The sequence below is a fragment of the Phragmites australis genome, chromosome 6, assembly GCF_958298935.1.
Source record: "Phragmites australis chromosome 6, lpPhrAust1.1, whole genome shotgun sequence".
NCBI classification, from domain to species: Eukaryota; Viridiplantae; Streptophyta; class Magnoliopsida; order Poales; family Poaceae; genus Phragmites; species Phragmites australis.
In genome coordinates, this window is record NC_084926.1 from 43914893 (window position 1) to 43930318 (window position 15426).

The 15426-nt window shown below is 42.0% G+C and overlaps 2 protein-coding genes across 2 annotated transcripts; one reads left to right on the forward strand and one right to left on the reverse strand.

Moving 5' to 3' along the window:
- Positions 1–4805: 4805 nt before the first annotated feature.
- LOC133922727 (uncharacterized) lies at positions 4806–9910 on the forward strand. Its single transcript, XM_062368179.1, has 5 exons — positions 4806–5293; positions 5428–5506; positions 6482–7357; positions 7536–7793; positions 8901–9910. Exons 1-5 carry the CDS (start codon positions 4900–4902, stop codon positions 9058–9060), a joined length of 1767 nt encoding a protein of 588 aa, XP_062224163.1. The 5' UTR covers positions 4806–4899; the 3' UTR covers positions 9061–9910.
- Positions 9911–14051: 4141 nt separating this feature from the next.
- Positions 14052–14859, reverse strand: LOC133920718 (cyclin-dependent protein kinase inhibitor SMR6-like). Its single transcript, XM_062365317.1, has one exon. It carries the CDS (start codon positions 14669–14671, stop codon positions 14252–14254), a length of 420 nt encoding a protein of 139 aa, XP_062221301.1. The 5' UTR covers positions 14672–14859; the 3' UTR covers positions 14052–14251.
- Between the last annotated feature and the right edge of the window lie 567 nt (positions 14860–15426).

Consider the following 15426-nt stretch of genomic DNA (forward strand, 5'->3'; position numbering starts at 1 on the left):
TTCTAGTCCAATGGATCTCTATTGTGACAATAGTGGAGCTATTGCGCAAACCAAAGAATTTAGATCGGATCAAAAGTCCAAGCACATACTGCAGCGCTATCACCTTATTCGAGAGATTTTAGATCGGGGTGACGTGAAGATATGCAAGGTGCACACGGATTTGAATATTTTTGATCTGTTGACAAAGCCACTCCCGCGGCCCAAGCTTGAGGCGCACATGGGAGCTATGAGTATTAGATACTTACATGATTGACTCTAGTGCAAGTGGGAGATTAAAGGTGATATGTCCTAGAGGCAATCATAGAGATGATTGTATCACACATCTATTTTCATGTACTACTGAATAATATGTTATTCCAAGAATGACTTTCGTTTACATTGATTGGCAAATATGTGACTTGTTCATGAAACTCTTTGTTTATATCATGATGTTATTCTTAGTTGATCCTTGGACGCATATTATTGTGATGATATATAAGATCAGCACATGTATTGATTGATGATCACGTTTTATGGATCATAGGTATAGAGATATCAGGTCAATAATGTGGACATTTATGTTAGAGAATATGATGTTGTATAGACCCACCTTTATTACTGAGATTGTTATTTATGATATGCCATCAATTGTTATCTCAAATGGTGTACCTGCAGGATCCTTAGACCTGAGATCGTCATTGATTCCCAGAAAGTGTAGTGGCATACTTTGAGTTTGTCAAACGCTATTTCGTAACTGGGTAGTCATAAAGGTAGTTTTTGGGTTTGTCATGAAACATGTAGTGGGGTATGAGCGATTAAGATAGAATTTGTCCCTCCTTGATAACGGGAGAGATATCTCTGGGCCCCTCGAGGTAGTTGGATTGAGAAAGTGCATGGCCATTCTGATATGATTAAAGAGTTAATCATGATGGATCCACTACTTGATCGAGTAAATGGTCGAGCTATCACAAGAGTGGCACATATCCCGCTTTGAGCTTGACTAGTATCGTGAGGCGAAGGGATCAGTGCATGTGTATATCAAGGTTCAGCCGATATGATCTTTTATACTCGGGAGTCAACATGTCCTGCTAGTGACCACTATTGATTTCAGTTTGGAACGGGTTTCCGAGTCGTATCCGTTTGTACATGATCCTAACGGGTCACACACTTAATGGGTTAGAACAAAACATGCGAATTGGATTCATATATGAGTTTTGATTGGATTGTGATCCATGAGAAGTTAGAGTCCTAAAGGGCTTCCAACGTGGGAGCCCATTGGCAAGCTCTATATAATGAGAGGTGTGGGTATGGTGTGCAGAGGTTGAGCCACTCTGAAACCCTAGCCGCAGCCTTCCACACGATCTCCCAAAACCCTAGCAACACGTGCGGTGCTAGCGCATTGACGCTCGGCGTTTCTGCCCAGTACGTGTGGATACCGTAGAGGCGCTGATCTTCTCGGTGAGTTAAACGCAATGTGTTCAGGACTGGTCACCAACCGTAACGAGTTGGTCGATGAGCACAACCACCTGCTCAGAGTTGGTCGAGGAGCATGACCACCTGCTTGGAGTTGGTCGAGGAGCACGACCACATGCTTGGAGTTGGTCGAGGAGCATGACCACCTGCGCGGGGATGGTTGCGGATTTGATCGAGAAGCTGCTCGAGGAGTTTGACGCGCACGACGTTGGATCACTCTACTCCAACTCTTCTTCTGCTGCACTACGCGTCGAGCGGTAACGATCTATGATCTTCTACTAGCATGATTTCCTGGGTGAATGTGGTAGAAAATTTTGTTTTAGTCTAGCATAGCCTGCCCGTTCCCCAACAGGTGCCACTCCACTCAACAGTCAGCGCTGGCCAACCAGAACCACGTTACCTCGTTTGCCAACGACGGTCGCGCCCAACTGCTCGGTGACCGTAATCGTTGTGGCAAGAACACGGTCAACAGCGGTACTGATGGCATCGGCACCCTAGTCGGTCGTGTGTCGCCTCCTTAGCCGACCGGCCCCTGGGTTTGTTTTAACCCGTGGGGGGCCCCGGCTATGCGCAATGGTGCTCGCCGTATCGCCCTGGCATCCTCAGCACGGCTCCTCAAGCGCACACCATCTTCGCACTGCGTTTGGTATCCGCTCCCTTGGCGTCGTCTTGGGATCAATAGGGTCTCATCACCACCATGAACCAGCTTGCGATCCAGGGAAACGACACCTAGGTGATGGACAGCGGCGTCATCTCCCACATGGCACCGAACGACGATACAATTCTCTCCCCCCCAAACCCCCTCTCCTTCGGTCGTCACTGTTGGTAACGGCTCTCACATCCCTGTCACCTCCCGTGTCCACTCGTTCCTTCACACACCTTCTTCTAAATTCATTCTCAACAATGTCTTAGTCGTTCCCTCCCTAATCTGTAACCTTCTTTCTGTTTGACAGTTTACTCGTGATAATAACTGTTCTATAGGATTTGACGAGTTCGGTTTTTCTGTCAAGGACCCACGGACACGGCGAATCACCCTTCGCTGCGAACTATCACAACGCCCTCGCTAATCCCAATTGGCACGCTGCGATGGTGGAGGAGTATAAGGCCCTGCTCGACAACGAAACTTGGCGCTTCGTATTGCATCCACTGGGCGCCAACATCATCATCGGCAAGTGGATCTTCAAGCACAAGTACCACTCCGACGGCAGTCTTGCGCACTACAAAGCTCGCTGGGTCGTTCGTGGGTACTCACAGCAACACGGTGTTGACTACGATGAGACGTCCAGCCCAGTGGTCAAATCGGCTACCATCCGGACTGTTCTCTCTATTGCTACGTCTCGTTCCTGGCCCATACATCCGCTCGATGTCAAGAATACCTTCTTGCATAGCACTCTTGATGCAACCTTCTATTGCCAGCAGCCCTCTGACTTTGTCAACCCTTCTCACTCTGACCATGTGTGTCTTTTGCAAAAGTCTCTCTATGGTCTGAAGCAGGCTCCCCGAGCATGGTACCAGTGGTTTGACCGTACATCCGTCGCCTTGGCTTCGTCGCCTCTTCATACGACACGTCAACTCTTCGTTCTTTGCGATAGCGACCACCTGGCCTACTTGCTGCTCTACGTTAACAACATCATACTCACCACCTCCTCGAGCGATTTGCTCCAGTGCCTCATCGACATGCTTCACTCGGAGTTCACGATGACAGATCTTGGTGTTCTTCACCTCGTCCTTGGCATCTCCGTCATGCGCTCCTCTAACGGTCTCTTCCTCTCCCAGCGCCAGTACACCTCTGACCTACTGCGTCATGCCAGCATGGCTGAGTGCCACCCCACCACGACACCGGTGGACACTCATGCCAAGCTCTTCGGCCATGACAGCACACCGATGACTGACCCTTCAGAGTACCACAACCTTGCGGGTGCTCTCCAATATCTGACACTCACTCGTCCCGACCTGGCATATCCTGTTCAACATGTCTGTCTTTTTATGCATGATCCTCGTGAGCCTCATCTCGCGTTGATCAAGCGTATACTAAGATACGTCAAGGGCATCATCGACTCCGGCCTTCACCTCGGTGTTTCCCCGGTGACATCCCTTACCGCCTACTCCGATGCAGACTAGGTAGGCTACCCTAACTCCCGACGCTCCACCTCCGGTTGCTACGTTTACCTCGGTGACAACCTCGTCTCCTGGTCATCCAAGGGACAGACCACGATGTCACGCTCGAGCATAGAGGCCGAGTATCGTGTCGTTGCCCACACCATAGCAAAGTGCTCCTGGCTGCGGCACCTCTTACAGGAGCTTCACATTCCTGTTGCTTCAGCGACTGTTGTCTACTGCGACAGTGTCAACGTTGTCTACATGTCGACCAACCCAGTTCAACATCGTCGCACGAAGTACATTGAGATCGGCATACACTTTGTCTGTGATAAGGTGTCTCCTCGAGAGGTTCGAGTGCTCTATGTGCCCTCTTCTCATCAGTTCGCGGACATAATGACTAAAGGTCTGTCAATGCAACTTTTTCAGAAGTTTCAGTCTAGTCTTTGCGTCCAAAATCCTCCCACCGGGACTATGAGCGGGTATCAGAGAATATTGTATAGTCATACATATTTGTAACCTGCCTAGATTAGCCTCTCTAACTGAGGATCCTATAATCTTCCTAATCTAGGCTCTTGCCTGCCTATATATAAAAAGTCATCCCGGCCTATCGGGGGCGTGGTGATTGCCCCCATATTCTTTTCATTCTAAAGATTTCATAGGAAAAAATTAAGACATAAGCTTACAACAGACTAATGAAGGTAGGATGGAGAATCTTAATTCTGAAGTAAAGAAAATTAAGGAAATATATTTAGCTACGTACCTTATTCTTGAATCTTGAACTAAATTACGAAAGATTGCCTATCTCGTGTATTCGTGTCACGAAATTTGTGGAGGACTTCACGAGCGACTGAGACTCAAAATCTCTACCAGTAAAACACAAATTGATTTTCATATCATCTCTTCTCCTTACTCTCCTCCTATCTAATAAAATCCTTAAAATTTAAATAATTTATTTATTTGTACCATCTATTTTATTTCTCTACCCTCTTGTCTTTACTGCCTACGGATATGTTACCGATTTACTAATAAAAATAAATGAAAAAAATCAGAAAGAAAATTAACAGATAATCTCCTTCTAATTTTTTAATCTTATATGAAATCAAACTACAGTATCGTCTGAGTATTCATTCGACGACACTTCGTATGACGTATTTACATCTCTATATTTAAATTTATAATTGATATTATCATATTTAATATTTATATTTTTATTATAATAGCTAGTTACTTGACGAGTCACTTTCTAACGTCCTGGCGCGTCCGTTTGACGATGAACGGTCAAGATCTACTAACTGCGAGTCCTAAACCTCGGAGGCACTTCGGTTCGCTAGAGCCAGCGACAACGCCATGGCCGCAGCCGCCGCCTCCGCTCCCGGCGACCACGCGCACCGGCGGCAATGGCGGTACACGTGGGAAGCCCTAGCCCATCTCCCCCTCCTCCGCCTCTACCTTTTCCCCCGCCCCAGCCTCTCCGCCACCCCCTCCGGCCTCCGCCTCGACCTCCGCCTCGACTCCTCCCTCCTCCTCCTCTCCTTCTCGCTCGCCGGGGACGCCGTCGCCCTCAGGGTCCCCGTCCCGAAGGTGCTCGTAGACCCCTCCGCCCCTCCCGAGTGTCGCGCAGCTGGCGACCACGTCGAAGTCCGCCTCGCCCTCGTTCTCCCCGTCGATCACCCCGTCGTCGCCGCCGCCTTCCCCCCGCCCCCCGGCACGGAGCCGCCAGCTCCTCTAGTGCTGCGCGATGGTGAGTCATTTCTGGGCTCTCTCCCCTTGCGAAATCAGGCTTGGGAAAATGTTCATAAACTATGCTCATTTTATCTCTGTTTTTCAGAGGAAACTGAAAATCCATTTTTCTGATTCATTTTCATGGATAAACAGATTTAAAGAGTCTATCTGCTGCAGATGTTCACTTGTATTGCAAAAATTGTTCAGCAAGACTGACAAAACAACCACTAAGGTATGGAGCATTCACAACTTGTGACCTCCAGTTTTTTGCACTTTGTGGTTTTCGGTCGTCAGTTTATGCTTGGCTTATATCCAGTGCAGAGATTTGTAGAAACTTGACTTGCTTGAATCATATTTCTGGTACCGATGACCGGTGGTTCACACTTTGCACCACTGTACCATGGCATTCCATTTAGTATGCTATGTGAAATTAATCTGCACGTCTAATCTGTTGCATCAGTATTTTGCGAAAATTGAAATGGTGTTGTTAGGTAGTGTTTTACCCCATTGTACTCTATCAAGCTTAAAGTGGAGATGCTAGTATGCTACTTTTCTTTTTGTGAAGTTAAACAACTTCTCACTGTTCACAGCTTCTGCGCAACCTATGCTATTCAGATGTATTGACTTAGAAGATTTCCTGAACTTTCGTATCTTTTTGCTTGGTTTTAAGTTGGAGAGATCTTACTATATATATGAGATGTGGATCCTGCTTGATCACAGAGGTTTGCAAAGTTGCAATGAATTGAAATGTTCTAAGAAGTGTTGACATTAGATTGTTCTACCTCTGTTTCTTATTATCCCGGAAGCATCTGAAGCTGGCTGCGGGACAACATTGGCAGAGTGGGACATGCAAAGGATTAGTAGTTTAGCAGTCCTCTGTTCTGTTTGTCACTTGGAAGATATATGATTGGATTTTCAGATATTTCCAAAATTCTAAATTTCTAAAACTACCTGCATTCTGCAGATCAGAATCAGGTTGCTGTTATCTCCCACCAAAACTGCCACTAAGACAAGAGAAATTTTATGTTATTCCAGATTTTGGCTACTTATGAGCTGGTGTATATTGGCTAGCTTTTGCTCATGGTTTCCTGTTTATAGTTCTTAAGACAAGAGTTGAGAACCTGGATAATTATTTGTTATTATTCAATTTTTGATTTGATATTATCTTGGTGCTGAGCATAATAACCTAGGTACCTTTATTTCTCAGGAACATTATGGAAATGCCATCTTTGAATTGGGAAGATGTGGCTGACAATTGGTTCGGTGGATGTTGCACCTCATTTGGTGGTGCAAGCGAGAAGTTAGTATCACAGTATATTAATGCATATGGTCGTTTAGAGGGAACAAGTCTACTAGATGCGACCTCCATTAGTATAAAAACGGACTACCTTGAGAAGGATTCAGTGACTCAGGTAGCTTGTTCAATGCTTAGTAGTGATTTTGTTGCTCTAGAAGAAGCTATAACTGATGTTAGCATAGGAAATGATCATGCCCCTGGGAAGATAAAATTGAATAATTCAGAAGAGCAGGAAAAGACCGCTTCTATTCATGCGCAACCTCCAGTTGTTTTGGAAGAGGAGCCTTATGTCAGTAATAGTGAAACAAATGGAATCACTCTTCGGACTGATCAATCTGGCACTATTCCTCTGGAAAATGATGTTTATGTGAACTCTGACAAGTCTAAAAATGGCTGTTGTGTTGAGAACATGGAGAAATCTAACGAAGAGACTGATTTGTTGCTGGTAGATCCATGCCACTTCTGTTGTGACAGTGAATACAGTGGGAAAGCTGAAGATAACCCTTCACTATTGTCCTTGGGGAGCCAGAACAAGCAGACTGTGTTGGAGACCAAAAGAGATTACAAATTAACAAAAAACATTTCTCTCGGTAGTAGCTTCATCATTAAAGCATCTAACCTTTTGAATGATTTTGAGTGGGTTGAACTTCTTTGTGCTCGATGCTCATCACCCCTTGGGTCATACCCTTCTCAATGTTCGCGTGTTCCTGCTGATGGCCGAGTACGACTCTTTAAGTGCTACACATCGACAGAACTTCCTGCTGCGGGACCTCATGATGTGTTCAGGTCATTTTCGGCACTGCTTCTTATATTTGATATAATCATCACTTTCAATTCTGATTATATTGTCAAAAAAACTTATATTGTCAAAAAAAGATAATAGTTTTAGTCTGATATTTCTTGCTCTGAATGGATATCCCACACTTTGCTTATTGCTAATATGTCTTGCATTATCTATGTGCAGGGAGCATACACTAGAAAGACTTTTTGTTAATTTGTTGCTCGAAATTGCAGAGGATGAAATATCTTTTCGTACAGTAGTCCGAGATTTGAAAACCAAGAGGCCCATCCTGCAAATAGTTCTTCTTAGTTCAAAAGCATGGCTATTTTCTGGTTGCTGCTATGAAAATGATATGGATGGTTCACATGGAACAGCAGATCTGAAACCTAGTGCTAAACTCTTGTATTCTGATTGCAGCAGTGCTTCAGAATTGGACATAAGGTATGATCTCTGCTAACACTTACGATGTTTTTCTATCTAATCATGTAAAAAAAACTTCTGAGCCCTTTTCCCCCTTCTCAGATGCATGCATTGTGCATTTTATAGCTTGCCTCCCATGGGTTTCAGTGAGTCCCTCCAATAAAAGATTAATGACGTTTTGGGATGCATGTAGTGAAAGTCTTTAGGTTTTGTTGATGTCCGAAATGTCATATTTTTTGGGGGGGGGGGGGGGGGGGAGGATGTAATATGTTTTCTCCTATTCTGGTGTTGCAGTGAAAATCTTCTATGCTCAAGTTTCTGGCGCCATACTGTTTTTACATACATGCATAATTTTCTTGAAATAGTTAAACATAAATGCATGGAATTATATTTGCACTTCAGCACCAACTTATGCCAATTGGGACTTTGTTTGTGTGCATTTGTTTGTGTTTGCACTTAGTCTTACTAGCTACTGTGATTTTGTCAGGAAACCAACTAACCAAGTATTTGATTTTATTCATAATTCATAGTATTCTGTCCAATATTTGTGTTCACTTCACTACTTTGTATAGTAATGAAAGGCTACATTTCCAGTCAAAAAATAAAAACAATAAAAGGCTACATTTAATTTCAAACTTTTGTCTGAGTGGTGCCCGTCTTTAGTCGGATTGTGAAATCAGCAATTATTCTGTTACTTGATGACCGATGTTAGTATATGTTGACCTTCTACATTTGTAGTTTTATTTTTGCACTACAATAATTTCTTGAATAAGATGTGAAAAGATGCACGTCTAGATACATTGTTTGAGACTTGAGTACCATGATTAGTCCTCAGTTGCATCCTTTCCCCAGCCTCACCCATGGCCAAGTGGCAAGCAAACTGTCAGGCTTTCAGCCGATGCTTTGCATATCTACTATATTTGTTGCATATTGCATGTAAAGCTCAGTTCTTTCAGCTTATGACTTGTATGTACCTGTATTATTATTATTCAGCTATGTATTGACAAGTTTATCTATTTGCACTTCTGCAAGTCTGTTGTGTGCAAAGCTGTAAGGGCAGCATATCATGTGTATGTGCTTTTTTTTGGCTGTTACCTTTTCTTATCTTGTGCTGTATCCAACATGCAGGATAGTAGAAGAATGGTCATCCAAATATCGGGCTGAAGAGTTGTACATGATGAAGCGTCAAATAGATGAACTTATTGAATGCCTAAACTCAGCTTTGGACAACTTTCCACTCTCTTGTTCTTCCCTTGAAGGGATGTTCCTCTCATCCCTGGAGCGCTGACTTGAGTACACGATAAGCATAGTCTGAGTCATCATGCTCCAGCTGATCACATTTTCATATCCACTGGGACTCCAATATTAATTTTTTTTTTCAATCGGCGTACCTGATCATCCTTAGTCTCTACTAATCTGTGAGCACGCTCCTTGATCATCTCTTTAGTAAATTGACAGATGTCTGGGCTTGTCTTCTGCTGTCAAAACACTTGCAAGATGTCAGGGCTTGTCCACTTGTATTCTGTACTTATGGTTTGGTACGTCTATATTTTCTCAGCAACAGCTAATTTCGGTTCTTGGAACGGAATGATTATATTTGGTGACCTTTTAGGACTCAGTTAAAGTTTGAACTAAATTCTAGAGATTTGTAGCGAAATCCACCCTATCTAAAAAGGCCCTGATGGTAGTGAACAATCTTGTATGTAAAGCAGCCAAGTCTTGAACGTGCAGTGTTGGCCTAAGCTCCTGTAAGCCTGCTGGTGTCTGCAAGCCAGAAACAACCATCTCATTCTGCTTAGATGAAAATCGTGGTTTTTATCTATGGGTAATTCCACTTGCAAGAATCTTAGCTCCAGGACATCAATGATTATCTTATATGATCAGCAACGTACTGGATCAACTTAGAAGCACAGAAGGAAATATGATTATATTGGTATATAGTTAAAGGAGACAGGTACCTGGTCGAGCCTTGCTCCTGCACTGGTACAACCGTACTAGTGTTCGACCACCACTGTGCTTGTGATGGGAGAGGAGAACTAGCCTGTCCTTGTGTAACATAACATTAGTCCCTTTGGAAAAACCTGTGATACACATGCATGACTGACTAACGATGAATGCGTGCATACCAGTCTTTAACATTTCATTTTAGTTTGCATCCTGACTGTATGATCAGGTTCCACATAAAAACAGTACCTCGTTTGATGATATCAACCGCATAATTCTGCATATGCAGTGAAGCGTTTTACCACATCGTATCTGCATAGAACAAAAGAATCCAATCAATAAAGCCTGTGATAATTGAGATGACTTGTCCAGGCAAAATTGCATTTGTGCCACGTGTGCCTGGCCAGTGGCCACCGACTTGTCATGGAACTGTACATGTGTACATGGTGCTCCTGGCTGTGGCAGTGTTGTGTCCACGTCACAGTATCTTGGCCACCGCATCATTGCATAGACCCTTTTGTCAAAAGGGAAAAATGTAAAAACCCTCAAAAATCACTTGGATTTTAACTTTTCTCACAGAAATTGTTTTATTAAAAAAAACCTTCTAAAGGTTCGGCTTTGTTGCAAAAACACCCTAAAAATTCAAAAAAAATCTAAAAAAATTAGAGACAACTTTTGTGATTTTTTTTCAAAAATAATATCCTTTGCATCATATTTCATGGAGAGGAAGTTTGAAAAAAAAAGAAAAATATACAACTCATTTATTAATTCGAGTTAAAGCATAGTTAATTATTTACTAATCCAAAAATCATGAAACCAATTTTTTTAGTCTTCTTACATGATCCTCTATCTTCTAAAAATACATGAAATTTTGAAATAGTTATTGTAACGTGCAGGATTGAGTAAATGTGTTGCAGATAGATTAATTCATAACTAATCCATAACACCGCAAAATTAGTGAAACCATTTTTATTAGTTTACTTAAACAATTATTTGTGTAGGAAAAATAATGGTAGACACAACAAAGTTAAAATAACATGAGTTAATAAATGAGTTGCACGTTTTCTTTTTTTTCTTCCAAACTTCCTCTCCATGAAATATGATGTAAAGGATATTATTTTTGAAAACAAATTCATAGAAGGTTTTAGAATTGTTTCTAGTTTTTTTTAGAATTTTTTGTGATTTTTTTTATTTTTTTGAATTTTAGGGGGTTGCAATAAAGCCAAACTTTTTTTGGGGGGGGGGGGGGTTGCAACAAAACAACTTCTATGGGAAAGTCAAAATCCATGGAAGGGGCTCATACATGATCTATCAGGTGCTGTTACATAAATGGTAAAGCACACTAGGGCCATGCATGGGTGAGTGAACAATGGTCTGCCTATTGACTGAAAGACGTCATATTCTCCAGCACTACATAGCTGGGAAGAAGAAACAACAGTAGGTTTTTGCATTGCTTGCTTGTGTGATGAATGCAAATATTGGAGGGAATGGTATAGTGATGGGTGATTATATTACACATGCTTTCTATGTTCAATTATTGTGAAATTAATTCTTACTATCAAATAAATTTAGGTAAATACGTTAGAAATAGACGACAACTTTGTAGTACTAGTGAGAGAGCATGCTTTAGGTATAGAACCTCTGTCATTTTCTGAATAATATACGTACATGCATAAAATGGGGATTGGACCTGATTTTTCTAGTGCCATCCCACTTGCCCAAGTAATGCATGTATTTCAACAAAGCTTAGCTTTGGTTCTTGTCGTTCTCATTCAACATCTTACAAACTTAAAATCAGCGCAACTACAGAGGTAGAATTTTAATCTGGTGTTCTAGGAAATTAGCCATGACACTCATCTCTTCTTGTCTCTTTCATTGATCACATCAAATTCAATAATTGGATCACCATCTTGGTAGATGGATCATGACAAACTTTGGAGTCTTGTTACATCAACATACATACACAACACTGAATAACGGTACCTCTCTTGTCGTCTAGTTAGTTAAAGAAAAGACACCATGGCCCTATAATGGCAGGCATAATTAAGTGGAACTAGTACGTCCCCTCTAATCATCTTCAGTACGTACCCTTAACTGGAGCTTTCATCATTTGGACACATACCCAACCCTTGGACATAATGCAAATGGATCAACTAACCCTAGCTTTATTTCTCTGGCAAGAGGTCATCCTAGCATGAAAATCCTAATTGTTTGATCACCTTCACAAGCCATTTTGAGTCACTTTCCTCAGGACTCAGAAGTCATCCATTTCCCATTTTTATATTTGGCTTGTAATGACAATCCTTGGTTTAGGTGTATCCAATTGCAAGACATGCTGAACACATACAATTGTATTGATAACTATGATTACTCACCAAACTTCCCCTAATATAGAATGGACTTTGATTTTTTTTGCATGAAGAATGCATTTAATGATTAGATAACTTGCATAGAGAAAGAAGGATCAGCTTACTGTCAGACCAGGATGAGTTTTTCATTTTACAAAAAAATGTTGGCACTTGACTGTGACATGCATGCCTCTGACTAGTACAGGAAAAGACATACAGAAACATCCAATTAGTTGGTTCTTACACTCATACAGTGCTTAGTAAATAATAATAGTAGTAAAGTTGGCAGTGGCTTTTCACTGAAGAAAAAAAATAAATTATTGTACTCTACTTGACTGCGCCGGTCAAACCAGAAGAAGCGCGAGGCCGGTGGCTTTGAGGCAGGGAAGTAAATTATATGAGATCAGATCTCACACGTAGACCCTTGTCTTTGCGTGACACATGTATTTCAGCATATCTATACGCACATACGTGAGCCGTTAGATCCAAAGTGTATAGCACAGATGGAGGTTTCACGGGTCTTTCTCCCAGATGTCTCACAGAATTTGCTTCCTTCAGCCAGCAATGTAGATGTAGGGGGCCAGGCATGGAGGGATCAAGGGAGAAAAGGGGGAGCACTAAGACCTAGTGGGAGCCGTTATACTAGTATCCAAATACTTACCTGTCTAGTTCAGCGGATCAAACTGTGGTGCATGCATGCAGCAGTATATGAACCCTAATATTTACAAGGGTTGGAACATTCGATTATATACACCGGCCTATTGAAACTAGGATATATATACACACACATGCTGAGAGAGAATTTTGATCTTCAAGGGCGGTGACAAAAGGTAACATGCAAGTCAGTAGAATGCATCTCCATATGACGTTACTACTATAAGCTTTTGTTCATTATTGTTAATGTTTGCTTTATACAAAATGCACATCTCATGGAAATTGTATTGCTGTGTATAAACGTGTGCCTGAAGTCTATACAAAATATGTTGCCGTGTTACAACTATAGGCTTTTTAAGTGATCGGAAATATATGCTTTACTTTTAGAATAGCGTGCATGATACATTAATTATTGTATCTTAATTATTGAATTTGTACAAAGAAATGAGTGGGTAACTTTTTTGTGAAGCATACAGATAAGTCGACAACTTGCTAAAGTTCTTTGTTTAGATTAATGAGTACTTTTAATTGGGATCCTAACTTCACAGTTTTTCCCCCTCTTGCTCGAGAAAGAAAACAGCTTTGGGAGCAAACTACTGATTATGATTTTTTTTTTCCTGTTTGGATAGGCTTTTTTTTTTCAATTTTTCTTTGAAAAAAGCCAGAAGCTATCTAAATTGCTAGCTTTTGGCTCCGGTTTCTGATGATTTTTGGCTAGCTGAGGAAACAACTGTAGCTGAAATAAAGTAAAAGCTGAGAATCAGGTTCTAGCTAGTTTTTCTAGCTTTTAGGTGTACTGAAAAACTAAAAATTTATTATAAAAATCAACAACTAAAATCCAACAACTACAGTCACTTCCTCAGTTAGCCAGAAGCTCTGAAGTTATAGGCTATCCAAACATGCCCTATATCAACTCTAAAGTGACTCGCATGTTTCCGAGGATTTAATTAGATTTCCTGTTAGGATTTCAAATTTTGGCGGGATAGAGCTTGCCATGTTGATTAAACAATGGATGAGACATCTATATATTAATTGCTATTAAAAAACAAAGTGTAAAATAACTTTAGACGATATCTGAATCTCTGCCAACATTTTCATAGAACCTTACCTTGTGAATTAAAGCCTGCAAACATTTGGCCAAGTTTAATTAGTTCAAAAAAACATTATACCGTCTGCCTTAAAAACTCATTGCTTAATTATTATTATTAGCACCTTAAGTTATGCACTGTGTAGTATTCACCATTTGGCAATGAGCAAGCAAACACTCCCTTCCCTCCAAAATCAAAATAGAATATAGAAGAAAGAATTACACTTGCAGCAAACAGTTAAAAGATATAATTTCCTGAAGGAATAGTCATTCCATCCAACAAAACTTCACAAAATCAAGACTCGCATAAACATGTGCTACAAGGGAATCTTTACAACTTAACTGCACTCTACCACGTACTCTCACTCACATTCACTCACTCAAGCACTGCTTCGCCCTTAGTCCTCGATCACTTGAATTCGAGCATTACATACACAATTGATTCATTAATTTCCCTTGGCAGCTCGGCTGATAAAGACGGCCTCCAAATCCGCCGGCACGCGGAAGAACTCGAGCGCCTCGCCGTCGTCGCAGTTGCACCGGCGACCGGCGGCGCTGCTACTGACGATCGACACCGCCGTCCTGGGCTTCTTCGGAGCCGGCGGGCACGTCGCCGCCTCGGCGGGTATCATGCACCCTTCCCCTCTCGGCGTCACCGCCCCTTCCTCCTCTCCTTCCCCACCTTCCTCCTCCATGGTGGCGGCGTGCCGTGGCCGACTGATCTTGACGGGATTGAGCTGTTGCAGTAGAAGCGTGATCCCGGCAGGGCCTAGGACCCAGACCTTGTTGCCGTCTTGGCGGTGATTTTGCACTCGCATGTCATGGCGATGCTGATTATGCAGCTTCTTCACCCCTTGGATCCCCATGTGATACTACACCTACTATGCGCGCGGCTAGCTGATGAGTGATAAGCCTTGTGTAGTTGTCTCCTTGGTCTGTGTTAATAAGCAGCTAGCTGAGAAATCAACCAAAGGAAGGGCAATGGAGTACGTGCAGAGTGAGAAGGAGAAGGAAGGGTGCAGGCCGGCTAAATAAGTGAGAGGCTTTAGCCTTTAGTAGCTGGCTGGAGTACCTTCTTTTATCAAAGCTTAAGGGCTTGTATATATAATGAAGCTGAGGAAAAAGGTAGGGTAAAGGGCGTGAGGGGTGGCTGGGAGGGAGTAGATCGATGAATACAATACATTTTGGGGGCCTTTGCAAGTTTACTATCACTACTATAGAGATGGGTATCCCTATCTTTTTTTCATTATCGGTTTAGTAATAATCGGTAATAATAATATATTATTGCCGATTTGTAAGGTTTAGACGCATATAAAAAGTTGAACCAGTAAGAACCGACAATGATATTAGTTATCACTGTCGGTTAGTGACACAAATCAGCAGTGATATTCAAATTATCACTGTTTGTTTAAAAAAGACGTACATTTAATAACTGGTAGTGATAATGATTATTTTTGCCAGTTCGTATTCCAAACCGACAATGATAAATAATTGACAAAGATGAGCCGACAGTGTTAATTATTATTACTGTCGGTTCGTATTCCAAACCGACAATGATAATTCTTCTATAAATAGAGCCCGTCTCTCTCAGCCGCGTCCCATCTCACTTCGCTTCCAATCT

What these genes read in the sequence shown, in the direction of transcription:
- LOC133922727 (XM_062368179.1), top strand. Translation starts at nt 4,900, where the DNA reads ATGGCCGCAGCCGCCGCCTCCGCTCCCGGCGACCACGCGCACCGGCGG. An exon ending in TCCTCTAGTGCTGCGCGATG is followed by an intron (nt 5,294 to 5,427) that starts GTGAGTCATTTC and finishes ATGGATAAACAG; the next exon opens with ATTTAAAGAGTCTATCTGCT. An exon ending in GCTTCAGAATTGGACATAAG is followed by an intron (nt 7,794 to 8,900) that starts GTATGATCTCTG and finishes TCCAACATGCAG; the next exon opens with GATAGTAGAAGAATGGTCAT.
- LOC133920718 (XM_062365317.1), bottom strand. Translation starts at nt 14,671, where the DNA reads ATGGGGATCCAAGGGGTGAAGAAGCTGCATAATCAGCATCGCCATGAC.